At 37.1% G+C, this 24,432-nt stretch overlaps 1 protein-coding gene across 2 annotated transcripts in view; it reads left to right on the top strand.

Moving 5' to 3' along the window:
- PIP4K2A (phosphatidylinositol-5-phosphate 4-kinase type 2 alpha) overlaps positions 1-24,432 on the top strand; it is a 101,254-nt gene that overhangs the window by 42,982 nt on the left and 33,840 nt on the right. For both annotated transcript variants that reach the window (XM_090142936.1, XM_031614343.2), the window contains 2 exons: positions 9,019-9,116; positions 10,146-10,242. In XM_090142936.1, coding sequence (XP_089999062.1) covers positions 9,019-9,116; positions 10,146-10,242 — 195 coding nt within the window. The remainder of the gene's footprint in view (positions 1-9,018; positions 9,117-10,145; positions 10,243-24,432) is intronic.

The following is a 24,432-nucleotide window of genomic DNA, read 5'->3' as shown; positions in this document are numbered from 1 at the left end:
CTGGAATTCAGCATGGAAAAACTATATCCAGGGCAGAAGCAAAACCTGGTTCACTGTGTTCAAGTAAACACAGCAAGAGACTGCTCTTTTCCAAATCCTTAGCAACTGGCAGATAAAATCAAGGCTTCGGTAGCAAGAAACTGCAGAGTATGTATATGAATGCCTGTATATCTTTGTGTCCCTGCTAGCCTGACCTCAGCTGCCGGCAAGGCGTTACAGTATTTGGAAGTAAGAGCAGTGTAAATGCAAGAAGAATACAGTGCAACCAAGATGCCTCAGGAAGATAAACTAAGGGATTTCTCTTAGCAAGGGGAATGCAGTTCTTCTCATCCATTTGGATTTCTAGTGTGGTGTTTTGTCTGGTGCTGCACAGAAAATTGTTGCTTCAACTGGAGGATGTAGGTCAGTAGTTAAGGAAAAATTATAGCCGTAGGCTGGCGTTTTGTATGGAGCCTGATGATTCTGTGAGGTCTATGTTACAACTAACAGCATCTGGTAAAGCTTTGCAGAACGTTTAAATACCTGTAGAGCAAGCTTTATTTGCCTCAGTTGCCTCTGGTGTAACTCCTTTCACGTCATAAGTTACATTTCTGTAATGCAAATGGTTAATTGCTTTGGTTTTCTGTAAATTTGCTTTAGCCTTTGCCTGATAAATAGTCAGAAATGTACAAAAAGAATTATGTTTTAATGTCATCTTTTTGCAAGTCAACAATTTCCTTAGTAGCAGCATATTTGTGAGAGTGGAATGTGTGACCAAAAAGCCTATTCACAAGCCAGTCATCCTTCCTCCTTCTTAAAAGAAGAAAAACATAATAATGTGCAGTGCATTAGCTGTATTATGCCACCGTAAAAATTACCAAAATGTTTCTCTTTTCTCTGTTTATTATTGCTTCTGGACAATAACAATGCCTGTCTAATGCATCAGATTGTTGCTTTATGGTCCAGCCAGCCCAGTCTGTCATTTTGAAGAGGAAGGCTTCATCTTGAAGCCTTCCTCTTGACTAAGCAGCTGAGTTGCAGGTGTTATATGTGAAATGGTTCCTTGGGTTTTATACTTAGCCTTTCTTTGTTGAAAAGATGTTATAGCATTTAGGTGAGAATACTGCATCTACGTATTTGTTCAACTGTCTACTAGAGTATTGTGTTGAATTGCATGAGCACATTTTTCCTGTTCAGAAAAGTTATCCTTGGTAAATAGAGTCTTTAAGGCTGTTATGAGAAGTGATCATTATTTAATAGACTCCTTTAATTGTTTGTTTGTTTTCCAAGTGAGTTATGTGATTCATAGATTATAAGTGTAGTTTTATTTCATTTTCTTCCTTCTTGTTGAGCTCTTGAGCTCTTCTGCTAAAATCCACTAATTCTGGAAGTCAGCGGAACGTTTCGCTGACTTTTGTATTACTTCATTAGAGAATTCAACGTATTTTTATTAAATCTTCTCCTGTGTCATAAATAAATGCTTACTGTCTCCTAGCATCCTCCTATTTTTAGATAGTCTCTTGTGAAGCTTTGAGAACACAGCCAAATGAACTAAATTTTATCCCTTGCCAAAGGAGTTTTGTTCTTTAATTAGAAAAATAGAGACCAGATTGCTATCAGTACTTCTGACAAGTATGTCTATTTTAAATGAGGATTTCAAACAATATCTGAAGATACAAGCTGCAATCAAAGAATCATATTGAAGTACAACTTCACAAACCTCCACAAGTTGAGGTTTGAAAAAGATTAGTTAAGATGTTTCTGGCAAAAAATATATATGTATGTATATTATTGGGTTGTTTTTGTTTGTTTGTTTTTTGCAAGCCCACTGTCAGGTAGCATGCAAATGGTTGTCTGAGCTGTGTGCCTTGTCTTATTTTCTTCTTAGCCATGTTATTAGCAAACAGGGATGAGCTCATCTGTATTGTGTGCATCACAACTCATCCAGATCTGGGGGACTTTCATTGCATTATGATTTCCTTTTGGATTAAGATTACATTTTATTTCTGTATGCCATTTGCTACTCAAAACAATTCTTCTTTAGAAAAATATTCACTCTGATTCACATTCCTATTACTCTACCTTCACTTTCATCAAGGCACACTAGCATCCTTGCACACAATTACATTTTTCCCAGCTTTTTAGTGGGGAATTATCATGACAGTCATTATGTCTGAACTGCTTAATTCATTTTAGTTCTTTGATTATTTGGCACATTATAAGGTGTTAATTTTTGCACCCATTGAAAGGTGTAAGCAGATGCACAGGAAGTTTAACCAGATCTGTAGAAACATGGCTTTATGCTGGTTGAACAGTGTACAGCAGATGTTCTGGATTATGTATGCTATGGAGATGTCCAAGAGACTTGAAAGACTTAAAAATCTTGCATCAAGTATTTGTAAAAGGAGTGTGATTTGGGTGCTTTTGTTGTATGTTCTTTAAACACTCTCTGATGTGGGTGATAACCAAACTATGTAGTCCTCTGTTTGAATTTTGAGCCTTGGTACTCCAAATTTAAAGTTAAATGCCAAGAAATGAATGCTTTTCAAAACTATTTTTTTCCCTCTGCTTTGGGACTTTCTTTGGTAAGCCACCATATCTCATTGGGTCTGTCTTAGGTGTGTCACGATATCTTGCTTTCCAGGGGATGTATGAACTATGTACGTCCCTGCCCAAAAAGAGCATCATACCATTGAGAACTGCAAACAAAAAGTCAAGTTGAAACATCAGTTTTTTATTGTGAAACTTTGTTTTGTTTGTTTTAATTCAAAGACAGATCATAAAACTTCAGAAAAGTCTTTCTTTTTAATATATAAAAAATAATCTTTAATTGATACATTCATTTCTCAGAATTTTTTAATCCATAAAATAAATATTTTTGCCAAGAAATTCAAATATTCTGTGTTTTAGTACTTAACAAAAAGTATGCATTAAGGCAATATAAAAATATTTGGCTCAACTAAGGCTGCTTTTCCAGCACTATATTATTCAGTTTCATTGAAAGCCAACAGTCTAGTGACAAGTATCACCTCAACTGTAAAAACATGAAGCTGCTCTATGGTAATTACTGATAGATGTTTTGAGATGTGTAACATGTCAACACATATTTCTCTGGCAGCTGGGTGGGCTTTTATATTGATTTGGATTTTTTCCTTCATATACCTTAAATAAAAATGATTGTAAAGATTCAGAAAAAATAAAATACTTTATCATGTTTTTTCCCTCAGTCTCATATAATTGGTTTAATTTCACGAGTTGTTTCTGAATCAGTAACTAGAAATTACTTATATTGGGGAAGTCTCCTATGGCATTTAAACTCCTTGCACATTGTATAGTTAATAAAAAAAAAATGTCTGAGTAGATTTTTTTTTTACCTTGTACTTTTAGGGGAAAAAAAAGAGAGAGATGAATTTGTGTGATTGAAATGATGAAAACCTCATTTAAAACAAATTAAGGAATATTTTGCTGAACTGATTTATTTCTCTCCAGCAGAACTTAGCTTAACCTTTTATTTCTCTTGCAAGAATGGCTTTGAGTGTAATTTAAACTGTCAAATGACATTTATCAAATGATGGTTTTGCCCCGTAACAGGCAAATGTCTTCCACAAAATTGATTAGCTGCTGACCTCCTCCACCCTTCCCAGACCCTGCAAGGTAGATTTCAAAGTGCTGTAAAATAATCACTTCATTTTCAGTTTATACTTCAGCAGGAGGCGGTTAGTGCCCCGGTAGCGGTGCTGCAGCATGCTCCCATATGGCAGCAGGGTGCTGGGAGCCTTCCAGGCCCTGCCCTGCCACGCAACTATAGGGCCTCATGCTGAGCTCCCTGCAGCGTCAGGAATGGCTTTTTGCTGGATACTGGAATGAGTTACGGTACAAAACTTTTATCTTCTGGATGAACGCGCTCCAGTAAGCAGGAAAGTGCCATTTTCTACGGCCCGTGGGTTGTTCAGTTATCAGGGAGGTGCCAGAAGAAAGAAAGATACGTCCCCTAAATACGACATTTTAGGCCCTCAGTAGCTCCCTCTGATGCATTCTTATTCATCAGCTCTGTGGCTTTGCTTGGTCAGGGCAAGTCCAGAGGGTTTGCTCTTGTAGGCTTTGACCCTTAGGTGGATGAGCTGACTCGAGCACTGTGCCTGGATTGCTGCATCAAAATGGCGGCTCTGTAGCGTAACAAAAAGCGCTGCCTAATGTTTTTTTGCTTCAGAGCAATTTGTGAATTTCCTTGCCAAGGAAGAAACTGAGACGCAGAAAACAAACGATGAACATAAAAATACCAGAGCTGTTGCTGGTGTTAAAAGTTCAGTTCTTTTTTTAGAACTCAATAATTTCTTTCTTCCAAACTCTTCCACTCCCACTTCTTCCAAAGTCTGTGTTTAAAAATACAGAAATTAGAGAAAAATGCTCTTGACTTTCTCTCAGACTGAGAAACCAAATGTAGCTCGTTTGTGTCAGCAGATCTGACTGCAGTGATTGGCTTTCAGTTCAGACAGGGCGTGGGGAATGAACAGAGCTGAAAAGAAAGGAGCACTTCTCCAACTTCATCCATACACATCATCAGAAGGAGCAGGGGCTTTCCTGTATGCACAACTGCCGAGGGCCAGAACCATGATTAAAGTCTTTTATCAAGCTGTTGGCTGTGAAAATACTGATTCCTCCATACATTCAGCTGGAGTCTGATTGGCCGATAAACTGAATTAAAAGAAAGTGGTATCTGTGCTGCATGTTAAAGCTAAGATATTAAACATGAGAAACTACATATGGAATAAAGGCTTTACGTAGAGTTTCAAAAGCATCCAGTAAATAGTGCTAACTGGTCTGCATGAGATTCATGTCTGTTTGGAATTAAATTTTGCTCATTGGTCTACCTGGCTCCTTCCAGTATTTTTTTTATTAATAATACCAGCTGTAGTGCATTCTGCAGGTTTCTCACTGCAGCATCATACTGATAGGCATCAGATTGTATCTGTTGGAGAATGGGATCATTGTTCTGGCTCTTCCAGCTAAACATGCAATATATGCTGTAAATTGCCTTTATTATATGCTGCTTAAATATCTCATTGTCTGCTTTGCATACAAGCAATTTATTGCTGCTTATGTTCTGACAGAATGAAAACTAATGTTTAATTATGCATTGCCCTAGTAATGTGGTGTTTAGGGTGAATGTATCTGAATTAAATAAAGGCCATTAATAACGCCTAACAATTTATGATATATTCATTGCTTGATTTCAAATCATATAAATTAGAGAAGCTTATTTGAAATGTCACCAGTATAAGATGGCTTTGTGGGAACACCTCTCTGTGTGCTAATTTCAGAATCATTACCAGCTGAGTCTTACTATTCATTCAATGTCCAGTAGGCTTTTATTATTCCCTTATTTGCAGTTTAATTACAGCCTCTGTTTTCCTGACAGTGTGAATTCAATCCTGAACCTGCAGGAGCAAAATGAATTGCAATCAGTAGGTTTTTGCCTGAAAGCCTCCTTCCCCTTCTCCCCCTCCCACCTTCCATCCCTGAACCGTAGGTCTGGGCAGATCCCTACAGACAGATTTTTTTCTACCGTATATTTAAAGGAGCAGTGCCATCTAAGGCTTTCAAAGCATCATCTTTAAAGCTTTTAATTCACGGAGGATATCTCTATCTCACATAAGCAGTTGGTTTTGTGCCAATATCACGAAGATATTTGAATAAATTTCTTAAGGAGAGATTTTCAGATGATTTTTTAATATTTTGTGCATATGAATTTGAAAATACTATTAAAAGACGTGAGGTATTTCCATATAATGTGCATGTGTAACTAAAATTCTAATCAATTGTCTTTAAAAATAATCCATTCCCCAAGGCTATTGGGTGGATGTAAGTTCTTTAAAGATGTGGTAAGTGTTGTCTGCTGGGAAAAAAAAAAAAGAAAAAGAAAAAAAGAGAAACAGCAGCAAAATTTTGTACTGGTAAAAAATAAATGAATCACAGTGCAATTAAAGGTTGTTGTTGGTGGAACTAGAACTGTTTTATTTTGTCTGAGACAATTTGAAAGGCTGAAAGTACTCTCTCACTGTTTCATATTTGGTCACTTTCAGGCATGGCTGTTCCTTCACATAGTGACAGCAGAGTGGAGAATTGATCCCGGTGACCTTCACCTTTCAGCTTTCTAGTGCCCGTGTGTGGGGGAGTTCAGGATATTGTTTCTTTTCCCAATATGGTTCCAGTTTGCACCACGGTGCAATGTCACAACTATTCCCTTCTGTGTTGTGTGCTCTTTCAAATTTAGCCTCGTCAAATCCATCCTAAAAATGCATTACTGCACAAAGAAACAGACCTTATTATACTTGAAGGGTTTAAATTAATTAATGGCCTGTGCCACTGGGACATGCCATTACTCAGCTGGTGAGCTATACCAAAGGTCACTTCTACTATATGTTCATCACTTGCTTTTTCTTCTCTCCTGCTAGAGGGGAATTCCTTAAAATATTAGAAAAATTATATTTCCAGCCCTCAGAGGTAGTGAATCTCCATTAAAAAAAAAAATAAAAAAATGTTCTGCAATTGTTTTCTGTTAAAGTGCTTTTTTTTGCTTTTGAGGGTAGGTCTGTATGTGCATTCACATCTTGTAGAGAGCTTCCTGGGATAAGTGTTTTGAAATTTCTATTTACAATATAACAAGCTTTGAAGTATTCAAATAGGAGTACATGTGGCTATGTTACTCTTCTATATAAGTAATATCTGTATGGCCTACAGGTACAATTAAATCTGTGCCGCTGTAGCACAAAGGTAAATTTTTGCAGTGTAAAAGCAAACCTACAAATGCATTCAGGGATGCTTTACATTAGTAAATTAAGAAAGTGAATGCATGCAAAAAATTTGATTGATGCAAATTTGATAGTCTCAACCCCCTAATTTGGCAGTGAACTTGCTTTTATTATCAATAGGTCATTTGGAGATGTGTGAATTCAGCATAATTAATTGTATTCAACTGAAAATTATCTTGGTATCACTTTTGACTGGGATGAAAGGTGTGGGTCTCCATTATCCCTTTTTCAAGCATGGAATTCTTTGCAAAATCTGGCGATCAAGGAGAGTAGCTAGTTCTTTATAAGCAAACAAGGTTCCGTATCTCTGCGTAATCTCTCTGCTTCTCCTTAGTTTAAGAGCTCTTAGTACAAGAGCTAGGCTAGTTCTGCGTGCTCATGGAACTGCTCTGCGGTTCCAGGGTGAGATTGATGTGCAGTGATATCAAATGCAGTAAAGAGCATGTATGTTAGATGTTGTGATGGTCGATCTATGTGCTGTTATTTCATGTCATAGTTAATGAGGTGTCAGCATGATTTATTAGGTTTGTACAGCTGTGTTTTCAAAAATTTTCTGGAGTCCCTTCTTTGTCCTGCTTTGGAAGGAGGAAGGAGCACTTTTCCTGACACTCCAGGGAGCAGCACGCACTCAGCCCATCCAGCCACCTCTCTAGTTTGTTGCTCTGCTGTACAGCTGTGATGCCTCAATCTGTAACTTCTCAGGGCTTTCCAAAGAAGCATTCGGTAAAGGAAATTCAACTGATATTTATCAGTTTTCATATGGGCCGCAGAGGTCTGAATAATAAAAATGAGAGATGGCAAGAAGCATTACTGAGACTTAAAAAGACTGAAGAGTGATGAGGCTTTCTGACCTGCCTGCTTGCATCAGTTTCTTCTCTCTTTTTAAGAGGAAAAAGGTTCCTCACTGCTTTCAGGTTTTGTTTAACTTCAGTTCTGCAGAAGGTCATGCATTTTTTCTTCTAATATTTATAATCTACAACTGCTTCAGAGAAGGCGTCTCAGAGAGCCTCTCTTAAGCAAGATAGCATCTAAGGACAGGAACAGATTCCCAATTGGGAGATGCTTTTGGATAAGAACAACCAGTGCTACAGGTCACACTTATTTTGTTACATCCGTCTCTTTTGCACACTGGTTGTCTCATGTTGAGTTCTCCCCCTGCAGCCCACAGAAAGCTGCTGAAGCAAAGTGTGCAGTGTGGGTCTGCAGCACCATAGGCAAAATGTATGTGAGGGGTCTTTGATGACTGTGCTTTTTATCTCCTTAATGATTTGAAAGAACTACAAGAACTATTGCTACAAGCTAGCAATATTCTGATAAGTTTTTCAGAAACTTATCAGTTTCCTAAATTTAATTTCCTGAAATAACTGTGTGGCTAATGCACACAATTACCAAAATCATGCATACAAACTAAGTAACTGTGAAGTTGTTTACATTCTGTCATAAAGATGTGGCCAAAAGTGGATAGTTCCGAAATTCCAAGTATGTGTAAAAATTTTAATACTGAAGATACAGACAATATTTATTTCAAAACTAGAAAGAGCAAATGGTACCCATAAATATAACAAAATAAGGAAAACCTTTGGACTTCTGCATTTATTTCTAGGTACAAATTTGGATATTTAAGTAGTTTGGTGAGCCTGAGTAATCAAAAAAATGCCTGAATGCTGTAACTTGCAAAAGCTTGGCTGAGGTCTGTGCTATTGTACAAAAACAAGGCTCTTCTTCCTGATTCCAAAGCTTGTGCCTTCATATGGAAGCAACATCTTATTTTCTGTACGTAGTTTAAGACACAAACAGGTAAGACTAGTCTGTAAGCTGCAAAGGGAAATAGTCATTTTAAATACAGGATTTAAATTGTCTTTGGAAAATGTAGCTCAGTTGGCTAAACAAGAACAGTAAGAATAGTGTGTTAGGATTTAAGAACATATTGCTGGTGTCCTCACTGACTTTCCATAAAGCACATGCTCCAGGTGTGCTTTGAAACACTTTTTTCCAGAAACTAGTATAAATAGAGTGCTCTTTCTTCTTTCTGAAGAGTCTACCTTGTTAGTGCATTTAATCTGGAAAGAATAAATCTCTTTTTGCATTTTTCTTTCAATTACATTCACTCCCGGGACACATACATAAGCAACTGCAGGCCAAACAACTTTTTTTTTTTTTTTTAATTAGAACACATGCAGAATCTTTGCAAAATTATTATCAATTTAATATATTCTTTTTTCTTTAGATCAATGAACTGAGCCATGTTCAAATCCCTGTTATGTTGATGCCAGATGATTTCAAAGCATACTCAAAGATAAAGGTGGACAATCACCTTTTCAACAAGTAAGTACAAGTAACAATTCTTTGTAGACGGGGATAGTGGCAGTGATATTTTTATGAAGTACTATGAACTCTGTTATTTTTCAGCTGATGGGACTGAAGTTTTGATGATTAAGTTAATCCTGTGATAAACATAACCATCTGTGCTGTTCTGAAAAGCAACAGCAGGGGCTGCTGGGCAGTATTCTTCTTCCATATGGTTTATTATTGCCTTGTGAATATCTTATATATTGAAGGTGATCCTCTCTTGGTGTGTTTATTTGTGGCTGTTCCAAACATTTATTTGGGTATTTTTTAAAACATAACTTCAGGTGCATGTACTTGTGAATATTTTAAATGAAATATTTGGATAAGAATGAAAATTTAAAGTGTATATCAAAACTGAATGATGTGCAAATTTTACTAATCCATAATATGAAATTATAGCAATCATATAAGAGTTCCAAAAGTATTAACATAGTTAAATATAATATCCGCATCTCTTAAAATTATCTCCCATGATCAGTATGTGCACACATGTAAAACTATTTGTGTGTATAACCTGTTTAATAATACATAAGGAAAATGAAGAATTCTGTTACTTGGAGTCTTCTCTATGTAAAATTTAAAGTTACTTTTCTCAAATCTGAAATTAACAGCGGGATATTAAAGCTAGTCCTGCGCTCAGTAAGGCCAATTTTCTTGAAGCTTTGGCACTGTCCGTGCTTTCTGGTGTCACAGATAGTATGGTAATTCTTGTATAATGCAATCTGAGATTTCACCTTTGAAATAATTTAAGGGCAATGGCAAAACACTCTTTCCTGCTTTTCAGTGCAGGTTCGGCTTGTTAGAGACAAACATGTATAAACTTATTGAACATAATAAAGAGTAGAACATGGCGAGCCCAGATCTCTTTCAAAAATGTAGGGCTTTAGAGGAGAGATTCTAAATCTCCTTATTCTCTGCTTTGTATGAACAGAATTAAAACAGTACCCTAGAGTTGTTAATTGCATGTGCAGTAAATGGAGTTGATTTGGTTTTATATTCTTTCAGAGAAAACATGCCGAGTCATTTCAAATTTAAGGAATATTGTCCAATGGTTTTCCGTAATCTAAGAGAGAGGTTTGGAATTGATGATCAGGACTTCCAGGTAAGTTCACTTTCAAAACATCTAGACCGGTATATATACAGCTTATGCCACAGTCGTGAACAGGCCAACCTGTTGAAACAGTATTTCTTTATTTAAGTATCGGTTGGAAAAAAACTAAGAGGAAAAATTAGCCATTCTCCCTACTCTTTCCCCCACCTGAGCCATCAGATTTCTGGTTTGCCTGTCTTACCTGTCTGATGGTGGCCTTTCCTAATCTTTGGTCCTCCTTGTTTCCCACCGCAGTACCTCCTGGTCATAAGCCGAGATATTAAAACTGAGAGGTTATATTAAAACTTGCAGGAGGGAAGAACCATCTCTGTGCACTGCTGACAAGAGATGCTGTATTCAGCTGAGTCACTCTGATAAAGGTTGCTTTAGGGACGTGTCCATGTTAGATGTGGTTTCTGAAACCATTGCAGCCATATGTTTCCTTCACGTATTTTTTTTGTTCAGAAAAGGGTAGTCTGTAGTAACCGATTCCATACTCCATTGTTACCCTTTTCTTTTCCCTTATTTAAAAGGATCTGGAAATAAATAGCTTGCAAAGAACAGATACAGCAAAACAAGAAACTGCTCTACATTTGGCAGTATTGTTTCTTGCAGTCAAAGCCTCTTTTAGTCTTTGCAAAAGAAAGTTCTTGAACTCTGCTTCAGTCTGATTTGCCAGTATTCACTGACATTCCCTTTTCCATTAACTGTTCCTAATGCACATCATCTCCATCACAGGGATAATTCCTTCTGCAGTCACCCTGTTAAACAGCCTGTCCTACATAGCACTTGCTCTGTAATGAGTGTCTGCTTCCTGGCATGTTCTTTTACTTTTTTAAGCTGTTTCAGTATGGGTTGCAATTCCTGTTGTAGCCTGTCACTAAGATCAGGAGATATTTAATAAATAATAATACAATTTTTATTAAAGATTTCAAGTAGCTAAAAGCTATACAGAGCACATCTGTGATGCAATACAGACCAACCTGAATGCTGTAGCCCAAATCTAAATTCTTTCAGCTGTCCCCTTTACTAATTTTCCCTTTTCTCAATATGGGAAGCAGCATCTTAAAAATGCATACATTGGTTAAAATGTGCTTGCATGACTAAGATTAAGTTATTGCCACTGTAACTTTAGGAAGGTATTTTGCTAGGAAATGGAGAAGGGGATTTTCTCCCTTTCCCTCCTTTCCCCTCCCTTCCCTTCCCCTCTCCACAGTTATAACATCTGGGGCTAAAATATCAGGTTACATTCCTGGTTCAATTTTCTTGATGGGCCAATGAGAAATGTTAGGAAAGATACCTAATCCCTAACATACTTAATCCCTTTATAAGAAGGTTTCCTTTTTCAATGTGTAGGAGAGAAAGAGGTGATTACTCCTGAATTTAAAATTATGCTGTCAGCTCATGCTTGGTCTCTTTAGGAAGATAGCATGATAACAAAGTTACTTTTCAGTAAATATGTATTAGAAGACTTAAGATGCTGTCATTAGTTAAAGCTGGGAAAATTGGCATAATCTAAAATGCTGCATTCCACAGCATCATGGGCTGTTTTCATCTCCAGTACTGTTCAAACCAAATCAGGAATCCCTTTGTTGTAATTAATACTTGTTGGATTTATTGACTGTCACTAAATAAAGTTTCCAGATTTCCGGATTAAAAAGAAAAAAAAATACTTTCTTGTAGCTATCTGTTTTAACAGCTTTTGATAGTGTAACCAAACAACAATTCAAAAGAGGAAAATGCAACCACATCCTTGTTTTTGCATCAACACTTGCATATTATTTACAAAAAAAATCTTCAGGGCTACTTATTATTTCAAGTATATCTACCATAAAAAGAAGATTGATATAATTTTGACCAAGGGAAGGCAGTATTTCTGTGTTTCCTGTTCTTTTTTTCTCAATCCAAGCAGTTTATCAACCTGAATTCTTAATCTACAGGATTGTTGTAATAAAAGAAAATAAAAATACTCTGAGTAGTAATGTATTTGAACACATTTTTAAACTCAAATTTTTACAGAAGTATGCATAAATGAAAACTCCAGTCATAGTATCACAGAAAGTCTCCAGGGACAGCATCAGCCACATCACCAGAATTCGTTGTGATCTTATATATAAAATAGGAATTACCCCCTTTAAAAGTAGAAATTGTTTTCATTTTAATTCAACATTCCCTTTGATTTAAAAGGGAATTTGACAGAGGTACTGTTAAAAAAAAAAAAAGACAAGGCTTCCAGATAATCTTTGTATTCAAGGAGTTGTTTCAGTGAACATTGATTAAAGTGGTTGTCTTATACTCAGAACTAACCATGATTTGGAAAAAACATGTACAATATTAAATGGAGGGGAAGCTGATGGAACAGACAGCAGTGTTTCTTACAAAATGATTTTTGGGAATGGAGTCCCAATCAGTTGTGAACAGTGTCATTTGCATTAGTGAGCAAGACAGGACTGATGTAAATAAATGAACCAAGTTACCCTCTTCATTAGTCAGATATATCAGTATAAATTGTGCTATAAAAATATAAACTTTTTAAAAATGCTTTTATTTTCAGAGTGTTCAGCAGATATTCTTGATGAGTTTTTCCAGAAGGCAGATAGTGCTTACTCATAAGGAAAGATTAACAAACAAAAACCTGCATCATGAAAATATTTTGTTAGTGTATGCTCTAGTTTCTGAGCTATACTCATTTTAATTCTTGACATTATGTTATTTACTTTGTACAATCATAGGATCATAGAACAGCTCAGGTTGGAAGAGACCTTCAAGATCATCAAGTCCAACCTCAACCTAACCATACTACCCTAACTCTAACCCTCTGCTAAATCATCCAGGGATGGTGACTCAGCCACCTCCCTGGGGAACCTATTGCAGTGCTTAACAACCCTTTCTGTAAAGAAGTTTTTCCTGATGTCCAACCTAAACCTCCCCTGGCGCAGCCTGAGGCCATAAAGTTTTGTGGGCTTCTAAAACAGAAATATTCAGTTCGTCTTTAGAATGATTAACATAGAGATCTCCTCATGGAGACCTTATCTTAACTGTGAAGAAAGATTCAGTCTTAAAAAATATTTTTTTCCCTACGTTCAGTGCAGCTTCAGAACCAGAACTCAAATTATGTCACTGCTGCCCTGCAAGAAGCTATTTCTAGCAATGGCTGCTACAGTTCTTGTAATGGGTTCCCACCTTTCACATGAGGAAAATCAAAATGTCTTTGTTAACCTACCATGCATCTGTCTGCCTTTCATAGCTAGCTGGGCATCTCTGAAAGATGTCTGGATTAGTACTGATCTAAGATTATCTTCCTAGAGGTGCATGCATTGCTAGGACCGACTGGCTTTTTTTGGTGATTCATCCTTTATTATGGATGACAATGTGAAGAATATAGTATGGATTTAGCTAAACCTTGAGTTTTATCCTTAGTTTGCCTATATAAACTTGTCATGATAAATTACATATTCAACCTATGTTAAGAAAGTTTGTTTCTGTGTCAAAAATTCATAATTATTGACCTTGAGCTTCCCTCTTCTTGATCACCTATTACTAAGGTGTTTATGACATCAGATTAAAATAGTATGTTTTTCTTGCAAAAGGAAACTCAGGTGATGTTCAGTTAATATGAATCAAAATTGCATTTGAATACTGCAAAACCTTTAAAACCATTTTAACCACTTATACAGACTATGAATTATCAAAACAAAGGAGATTTTTGTTTTATTCTATGCTGTCATATGTTACAAGTAGGTACATATGGATCTCATATTGAAGGTAATTTCTAAAAGTGTCAAAGAAATTCTACAATTTCTAAAAGCACTGAATAATGCCAAATTTTGCCTTGATAGGGTATGTTATCTTGAACTAGTGTTTTTGTTAGAGTCTTGTTTTTCATTGAGAAACTGTTTGCAGCTCTAAAGATTGTCTTAACATTGACAGGAAAATACTTGAGAGCATTATTGGTTCCTAGCAGGAAAAAAAAGAAAAAGAAAAAAAAAGAGAGAAAATAGATGCAGTAAAGGAAATCTCTACAATTCTAACTCACTACAATCCTAAATTAATTTTTAATTTCTGTACCCCCTCACCTTCAGACACTGATTTTGCAGAAGTTACTTTACAGAAATGCCTCTTAGTTCCCAAAATATATTTACTCAGTGGAGTAACTTCAGAGTTTTTTTTTAATTTGTTTGACACCATTTCTTACCTAATAAAATATGTGAGTATAATTTTGGCAAATGTAAAATTAGCAGAGGTTGGCAAGATAGCAGCTAACTGATGCCCCCCCAACCAACTCCAGAAAAATAGGATCCACTGCTGTTACAAATGCTTCTGCTCTTGTTGCTCCAGAAAATAAACTTAATTTACTGTCCTCCCACACATCTGTTCTTGCTTAAAGTTCTTGCTGAATCCTTCATCTGGATTCTACTAGGCAAAAGAGGGAGACCGAGTTCTTGCCCTATAAATGGAATTGCTCATTCCAGAGGGCACCGGTGTCCCACTGTACTCATGATCCTTTTGCAGGAAATTGGGGAGAGAGCAGTGGATTTTCCTTAAAGTTTTAGTACGTGATGTAATAGGAGACATGCTCGCTTCTGACTTTGCCTGTCTGGAGGAGCAATTTGTAGCAGTTGTCTGTGTAACATAAGCAATTCTTAAAGTGCTTGTAGCAGATAGTCTATAAGTTCGTTTTAATTTAGAGCTCCCTGTTATTTTTGTGTGCATTTTTTTCCATATTTTTTTCCATATAAAAGTTTGACATCTTGAAGTGAAAATTGAGATTTTCTGTTTTCAATCAATTTCCTTTATAGCAAACCATACGAACTCAGTATCTTTCACTTCTCCTGATGTGTGACTCTCTTTAAGTTTCAATATCTCTTGCAGATTTCTGTATAGAAGAATTTCTTAAAGTAGTTTGTAGTCCAGATTCTAGTGTAGCTGCAGATAAATACTGCAGATTTTGGATTAATTCTTCAGAAGTTAGCATTTAGTATAATTGTCTTCCTAAGTATCTAAATATCCTACCACCAGCTTTCTTGTAATGAATATTTTTACTCTTTTTGTGTGACTTTTTCAATTCCAAGAAGTCGTATTTGGAGTTAGCAAACAAGTTCACAACCTAAGAGGCTTGTTTAAACAAAAAATATCAATTGGTAGTGATGCATCTTTTTGAAATGGGCTTGTGACTTGTACTGAAACTGGCTGGGATGAAGTTAACTTGTTTCATAGCAGGCTGTATGGTACTGTGTTTTGGATTTGTTTGGGACAGTGCTGATAAACTAATATTTCAACTAGCATTGAGCAGTACTCACAGAGTGTCAGGACCTTCTGTTTTTGCCACTCTGTGAGTAACCTGAGAGGGAAGCTGAGAGGGAACCCAGCTGGGACAGCTAACCTAAACTGGCAAAAGGGACATTCCATACCAGTGTCTAATAAAATGCATAAATACTCCTGGAAGCAAGAACTACTGAAAGAAAAATTCTGTGCTGGTCATTTCAGCATGGCAAATCTGTCAAATGTGAGAGACCTGTAGCATATAGTCTCTGGATCCCAAATGAACGTTGGCACTAGGATCCTCAGAACTGCTGACATCTCGTTTGACGTGGGCATATGTGGTCGTGGTAGTAAGGTGTGAAACCAGCTGTACTAACAACTGTGGCATTTGTGCTCTTTCCAGTACATTAAAAACAAGGTATACAATCTGATGAATATTATGTTCTAGGATTTGATGCCATAAATGTGAGCCGAAATAGGAATTTAGGGACTGTGGGACTGAACCTTAGTAGGTATGGCAACACTACAGCAATTTTAACTCCAGTTTCTCTTAGTCTTCACTAGAGAGAACAAATATTTTACCTTGCTTTCAGCAGCATCTTGTCTAAACAAAATATCATTCACAGCTGGATAGTCAAACTAGGAAAGAGTGATTTAGCATGTGTTGGCAATATCAAAAAACGAGCTGATAGGAGTTCCCTCAGCTACTATGGGGCCATCCTTGAAAATGAGGCAGGAAGCCAAGCTTTGCAGGGCTGAGGGGCAATGGTTCCCAGTTAAAGATCCTTAGTGTTTTCCAATGCAAGTGCATGCCTTAAACTGACAACTCCAAATCCAGACTGTCTGAATAGGGTGACTTGATTTAGGGAAGAATCTTGTGTTTTATTGACTGTACTGTCATTAGACCAAGTCAAGGAACCCATAGTCTTGATCACAAAGCACAACTCATAAATGTTCAGAATTTGTACATCTACATCTGAACAAGACCATAGAAAGCAGTTGATGTTTCTGACATCATATCATAGTATAGAACCAGAGTGGTTTGGTTTTCTCTCCTGGAGCCCTGTGACATTCAGCATGGCTCTTTTGAGACCTGCTTTTGAGCTGACTGAAAACAGAGCACAGTGTTGACCATACAGCTGCCAAAGGCAAAGAGAGGTCATGCCACTGAGTGTGTTTGTAGGATGTGTTGGTGGTCAGTTATACATTGCTACATGCTAGATTTCTTACATATAAGTTGGTGTTTTCAGTCAGAGTTTCTTGATAGACTGACTGATTCTACTTGCGGACGTAACAGTGTGCTTTCCAGAAAATTTTTCAGTGCAAGCTTTAGCAAAAGCAGTTTTCCCACTGAAGTTTCCCAACCCTTAACATGACAACTTGCATGTTATGGGAGAAATGTCTTCCTGTATGTCTGTTCTTCTAAGAAAAATATTAAGACTATATAATATGAAGCATTTTCCATTGTGCCATCCTGCTCAACAGCAGTGGTAGAATGCACATGGCCAATGTTCAAATCAAACCCAAAAGTTTTCCCTACCCATTGTTGTATGACAAAACCAGATACTTCTGGGTACTTGATGCTTCTGCTGTTTATAATATAAACCAGTGCTTTGCCTTTCTTCTGTAGAACAGCAGGTAAAGCATCATCTTGAACACATTCACACTGCTTGTTTAAAAAGCAGTAGAAAGCCTTGGAGGCTCCATGTCCAGTAGTATGACACCGTTTCTATCTGATATGTTTCTTTATGAAGTAATTAATTAATCCACATCCGTAATTCCCAAGGTCTTGAAAAAATAAAATCAAAATTGTGAAAGCTGCAAGCTTGTCGTCATACAAGAACCTGTGCATGGGCCAGGCAGTGTCACAGAAGAATAGCCAGATTCTGTGTACGTAATTTCCCTACCAGCAATGAACTACTGCCAGGCTCTCCTTCTGACCTATTATTTCAGTCATCACAGAGCATCATCTGTGCACTTGTTTTTGCCTGTTCGTTCATGCAAAGCTTGCCCAGAGGCGCTCATAAATGGCTTGGGATTTGATCTGATTAGTCTATGGGGTATGTGGTTCAAACAGTAGGGGAATGTCTTGTGACACTCATTTTAGTATCCCACGACTTTTGAATGAGATCACAGTACCAGAAACTGTTGTTTTCTTTTTGTCCAGGCGTTGCAGAATGGAAAAGATTTAAATCAATGAGAAGCTGTTAAGCCAGTCAATTTGAAAGATTACTGGTCTTGTACATCTCTCTGTGCTTTATCACCAGAATTTTCCTGCTGCCCTTTTTTTCTTAAGTAGCACTGTGTCTCAATGATGATTTTTATTGTGCTCCCTTTTAAGATTAGTTACATGAAGAATTTGTATTACATCCAACATAGTTCGCACATTCAAGGTTTCTAAAATATAATCTCATCTGTTAAAGCAGCAGTTAGAAAACAATGACATTTACATTAGTTGTGTAGAAGATTAGAATGAGCTAATTAAATTGACCTTTAAATCTCTCCACCCTCTTGGAGTCTGTGGCTAATCCTTGGACTCCCACTGTGGAGATAAATATCCTTGCTGTGAGCATTTCAGGCAAAGTGGGCAGAGGAAGAAGAGGCTTGCCTGCAGTTTGTCTTTGAAGAGGAGGGCACTACTTTGCCAGTTATAAATGCAGTTTGCAATTGAGGAAGTGGGGAAACCTTTCCTGTACTTCAGGCGGGGCTGAAGGTTCTGCTCCATGTGTCTTCTGACAAAAAAAAAGTGTTTCATTCAGAAGATGTAGCTCCAAATAATTTAACTTGTTGCTCTTAGAAACAGCCAGCATCTCTCTGGAAATTGATCTCAAAATTTGTCTCCCTTTTTTTACTGTCTTGTGTTGGTAGAACTAGAGTTATCAATTATACAATAATTTCTTTGTTACGGAAGGCTGCTATTTTTATTGACCAGTGCACAAGGTAAAGTATGCTTCAAAAAGATAATGTGCTAAGTGATGCTTTAGCTGGTACCTGGTGACTCCTCTGACAGTGTTTGACTTGGTATTTTGTGACTTTGTCATTTTCTAAAACACTAAGTTTTAGGGGGCTTTATAATCAAAAATTAAAACCATGTGAATAAGAGACTATTAAATGACAAGAATCAAAATTTAATTGTCAATGAGTAATTGACATTTAATGTAGTGGAAACCTGCAGAAGAGGCAAAATCTGTCCAAATAGCAAAGCATGATAAAGCAAGAATTTCGTGCAGTACCACTTGGACCACCACCTGGCATTTTGAGCCTATCCAAACAGGATGCCTTTTAATGTCATCGGATAAATAATTATATGGAAAAAAGGGAGTGCATACTTAGGGAGCAAAAGTCTGCCCTTGAGGAGTTAGCATCTCTGAAAAGGAGCAAAAGGCCAAAGAGGACGAGAATGTAGCAGTAGTGGGAGCTTTCAATGAGGAATAACTGCTCTTGTAGGTGGATAAATTGGACAATGTGAAATAATGCCAGGAAGAACTGTAACTTTTTTGAACGTGTGTTTATTTTATACTTAAAGCTAATACTGTATTTAGTATTGCTTCTGGTCATCTTAAAAAAATGGATGGCAATTTGGATACAGAAGAGATATGGGAAACTGGCATCAAAGCAATTTAAGAACATAGAGAATGCTTTGTGATGGGACTTTCAGCAGTACAAGTGATTAACTGCCAGAATAACTGCAGTGATGAGTCTTTGGCTTGTGAAGGTGGAAAATCCAGACTGTCTTACTGGAAGCTGTTCCTAGACCAAAAGCAAAGATTGGAATTCAGTTTTGGAGAAGCTGGATGAAATGGAATGACGTGTGATATGTGGCGGTTGTGTTGGCTTCTAGTTCATGACATTCTCTTGAAGGCTCCAGGAAAGCTCATGTGATTTGGTGGGAGCTGTTTAGCTTCTGGGATCTTCACAGAATTTGGTATGAGGACCTCTGGTAAGAACATTCTTCTTACCTACTGTATTTTTACCATAGGAATTTTGATAAAACTCTGCACAGAAAAAGCATGCTGATGAAAGAGAGGGGGTATACAGTAAAACTGAATGAGCTTTTAATTAACTTGCTAAAGAATATGCTGTTCCTAGGTGAAATTATGATCTAATTTAGGTGGGCTGATTAACATTTTGTATCAAGAACTCTTCAGGAAATGAAGTTCTAGCAAGTGGTGTAGCTTTTACTCATTTATATGTAAAGCTGTATCTAGATTATTTCATCAGAAATTAATTCTTTGATGTGGGACAAGTTCTTTGTGATTTGTACAGAGGACCAGATGAGTATTTCTGGTTGCCCGCAGATTTGCCTGCAGTGGCGTGTAGGTGATAGTTTTAGTATTGATTTATGTTAGGGCTGTGAGACTTTCAGCCGGTGATTTCTCATAGGGAAACCATTTGGGAGAGAGAGGGAGGTGCGCAAAAGGGAAGTTTATCTATTAGTGGTATCTCTGAACTTGGCACGCTAAGCGTGTCTTCGAGTTGTATAAGTAATTACACAAGTAATTTAGCATAGTCTTTAAATGACCTCATAAAAGTATTCACATTTCAAAAGTACAAAACCTTCGTTCTCCTGAGACCAAAACCAGCAGGCACAAGATTAAAACTTCACAAATTAGAGGTGAACAGGGAATTGGCAGAACACAGACGCTCAGAGCAGGAGGCTTCTCTCCTGAGCTGCTAAGTGAAGCTGTTAAGTGGAACAGAGTGCGTGTGGCTGGCACATGTGTTTGTTTGTTGTAAGGGCGAAGACTGAGGAAAGGCTGGAACAGCTGAGAAAATGTGAACAAGGTACTGTGACCCTGTTTTCTTAGAGTTTTGTGCTCAGTAAAGGTAGTGTTCTGACATGGTATGCCTAGATAAATTCCCCACTGTCTGTTTGCACAGAGCACAAGTGAGCAGCAGTGAGTGATGGTAAAAAGGTAGTTAGGATGGTGAACCTGTATCTTTCAAAGGGTATTTTCCTATATCTGAGGGTTATACTCCCTGTTCTGTCTTTGTGGCTCGTAGTTCTGTTCTCAGTGAGGAATGGCTCCTTGCCATCTGCTCATATTCCACTTGATTTTCCCCTAATTAAGAAAGAGAGCCCAAGGGAACCCAATCAGGTGTTAGCCATCATCTATCTCTTCCTGCATCTCCTTCCCCCTCCCTCAGCCCTTCTTGTATTTTCCTTTTGGAAAAGGGAGATACTTGATTTTCATTCTTTGTTTCCTTCCTGATTCCACATGGGAGTCTCACCTAAGAAGGAGGTTTTCCAGCTGGGCACCATGCTGGTCCTGCCTAATGAATTCACTGCTGAACAGGAAAGCAGAGGAAGCGCCCTGTGCTGCTTTTTTTTTAGGCACATCGAGTCGGCTTTTCTTCTGACCTGTTTGTCCATGGATGTTAACAGTGCAATTTATTATCCTGTTCTGCTCACTTCTTGCATCACATAGCATCACTGAAGTTTATCAGTGGTGTTGTGTCCAATGTTGCCTCCCAAGACTGTACTGCATTTGACAGGAGAAGTCTATGCAGTGCATCTGATAACAGTCTCAACTACAGAGCAGTACAATTCAAATAAATGCATATTGTCAGTCTAATCACCACTACAACGTGACTTTCTTATTATTGTCTGCAATAAGATAAAGGTGATTCTCTTAAAAACCGAGCTTAGACAAACCCAAAATAAGTTTAATTCTTGTCCTTATCTAGATATGTATTACAGGGCTAATATATAATTCCAAAAGAGAAAATTCCACAATTTGTCCACGCTTTGTGATAGACAGTGCATACTACAGGTCACATGTGGTGCTTCTGATAGTTCTGTCTAAGATTTCTTACCAGTTATGAGTTTAACTAGTGGCTGTGCATCAGAGAGGCTTACGTGGGACCTTGTTGGCCAGCTTCTCTGCTAACTTATAAGAGATGCAATTTCCAGCAAAGCGTTTCTCCCGCTTCTAATAGGTGTGCTATTCATTTGTTAGCATTCGGCAGGGTTGAATGGGATTCAAAATGGTTTGATACATACAGAACAGTGTTGAGTCAGTCAGGTAAGTTAGATTCACCTACATAAAATGGGAGGATGATAGTGTTTTAAAAGTATTTTTAAGTAGCCATATCGTTTCCACTTTGAATCCCATGAACTCTTCTGGTTTTATCTTTTGCTCATTAATATATTTACTAATAATTTATCTGGTGCAGACCAGTTGCTGTCATCTTTTTAAAGATTCTTTGCTGTGATGATCATGCAACTGTATTGTGTATTTTATTGAAGACTGATTTCTCGTTGTAAAGGAGTAGAATTAGTATAGTTGGAAGGGAGGATATTTTGCATGATACATGGAAGCTTTGGTTTTGAAGGAATTTGAACTTTCCTCTATTCACAGAAGTGAGTGTGAAACATGACAAATCAAGTTGTCCACGGACAAAACTGAGCCATATATTATCAGCACAAGAAAGTAATAATACAATTACTATTATTCAGCCCAATATAATGGCATTGGTTTTAATTTTTCAGCTTTTAAATATGTACTTATTAATTAAATGTATGCATGTATCAAAAGAATGCAATTCTTTTGATTCTTACAGCAATTATCATTAATCTTAAACATTGTTCATGTTCCACCTTCTTTCAGTGTCTAGATGAGCTATATTCTGTATCTGAAGAGAGCATTGTATTGAGAGTTTCTGCAGGAGTGGAGTTAGTAAAAACGAAGTGTCAATGATTTTAATTAAATGGGTTTTCTTATCTTGAACATGTTTAATGTTTAAACATCTGATCTTTAATTCATTAATAGACTTGGAGTATTGTAGGGAAGGCATCTGAGTTACCTGGGCATGTATAGAACTGTGCTGCTTAGTACTGTGTTGTTTGGTTTGTTCTAACAGATTAATTATGTACATGGTAAAATGATAGTTACATGCATTCTTAATTAAACTTGATATAGATAACTAGAAACAAAATAGCCATCTACTCAAAAAAATATGCATCACCATTTCTGATGTATCAAAGTATTGAGAAGCTGTAGATTGTGTACTACATAATTATCTACATATACATCCTATTTTTTTGTTAGCAACATATTCGATATGATAGCTGTATTTGCAAATTTACTTGTCATTATAATTGGCAATCAAGCGGATTTCATTTCCATGAGAAAAACAACTATTGTGGGAAAAGACAAGGATCAGTTAAAACTAAGTGACTTAATGAGGTTTCATCCAGTTGATTTAAAATATTACTAAATTTATTAATTTCTGTTTGAATTGGACTAGCTTCTGTTTTTCTCTGTGTAGGTGGATTGTAATAAAAGAAGCATGATAAGGAATAAGAATTCTCTTATTCTTTCAGCTGTCATTTCTTTTAAGGCAGAATTTCTTACTGCTTATGTTGTCTGTGTTTTTAAATGCATCAAGGACCACATTCCAACAGGAAATATTTAAAAAAATGAAAAGAAGAATCAGAATAAATACGTTGGTTTTGAGGGGTTGCACCATGAATATATTCTAGAAATTCCTGGTTAAGAATGGGATGAATGAAGGTTATGTTTTCAGGAATACTGTACCTGAAAAGCAGGAAGATCTTTATTTTATGCTGTAACACTTGAATGAGTGCAGGTAGTGCTTGTGAAGACCAAAGAGGACACATTCTAAATGAGAGGATTGTAAGAATGGCAGTGATGATGTCTGAAGTAAAAATGTGTTATTGGGCACAGAGTTGTTCAGAGCTTCAGCATATGGGAGCCCAGAGCAGCAGCATTTCCTGTGTGCCGCATCTCGGTCGTGACGTTGCCATCAGTACTGAGTTTCAGAGACACTTCGGGGAGTCAGCTGCTTCTACTTGTATCAAAACCACTCCAGTTTTTCATTCTAAGTGAGCACTCGCAGATAGGAATTTCACTCAAATGTGACACATCTTTTGGTGAAGTGTTAAAATATGCCTCAGAAGCCCTTGACATTTTGGACAGTAATGCTGGTCCAGGTCCTCCTTATTATCTTCCCTCTTTCCGTCCTCCATCTGAGGTTCCTTGGCAGACTGACAAGTGTACTTTTGAGCAATTCTTTATAGCGCAACAACTTAAGGTTCCCCTCAGGTTAATTGCTTTCAAGATTTATACCACATGGCTTACAGTTTAAAGGCTAGGGTTCTCTGGGAGCAATACGTTCAGAAATGTGCGGTTACTGATGAACAGTTTAGCTTTATTGGAACAGTTAACCTCAGAATAATGCACCTTTTTCTGCTGGGAACAATAACAAATAATTACCCGGTAGCCTTTATTATTGCTAACTGAATTATAGCCTAATAATTTAGCAGTAGTTCAATTCACTGGATACACTGATGATTACCCATGCTTCAGCTTTTCTCAAAGCTATGAATAATTACTATGTTTCATCATATTTTCTAGAGTTTGTGGTGATGGTAACTGAATTTGCATTGCATTTGAAAACTTTCTGTGATCGGTTTGTCATTTAAAACCATTAAATATAAGCCCTGGAAATAAAGTCAAGTTCTAACTGTGGAACATAGAAGCTTTCAATGGAGGATGATTTCTAAGACTAACTCAATATATGATTCAGTTTTAAAATTAATGGAGTTCTGATATGAAGTGTAGTATTAAGAAAATTCAGTCCATTTATAGTACGTGTTCTCTTGGGTAGACATTGTCAGTCAGTACATAAAAAATACTTCAGTGACGGAGTGGTGGGAAATGAATTAGAATAGGGAACATCTGGAAACAGGTATGGAAGACTTAAATTCCCATAGTAGTTCAGTGTATGAAGTACTTGCATCTGTTAAAGTTGGCTGACAAAAGCCAGTGCAGATCAGGAACTGAGTGGTTGTCCCACAATTTCTGTTCTGATCAGTCTAGGAAAACTGTTCATTTATAAGCATTAGGGAGTCATCCACATCCTTTGTTTCTTTAGTGAACAGAGAGAATAGCAGAGAATCACATTTTGTCACAG

The sequence above is a fragment of the Phasianus colchicus genome, chromosome 6, assembly GCF_987193195.1.
Source record: "Phasianus colchicus chromosome 6, bPhaCol1.hap1.1, whole genome shotgun sequence".
Classification (NCBI taxonomy): domain Eukaryota; kingdom Metazoa; phylum Chordata; class Aves; order Galliformes; family Phasianidae; genus Phasianus; species Phasianus colchicus.
This window is presented reverse-complemented; position numbering and strand designations above follow the sequence as displayed.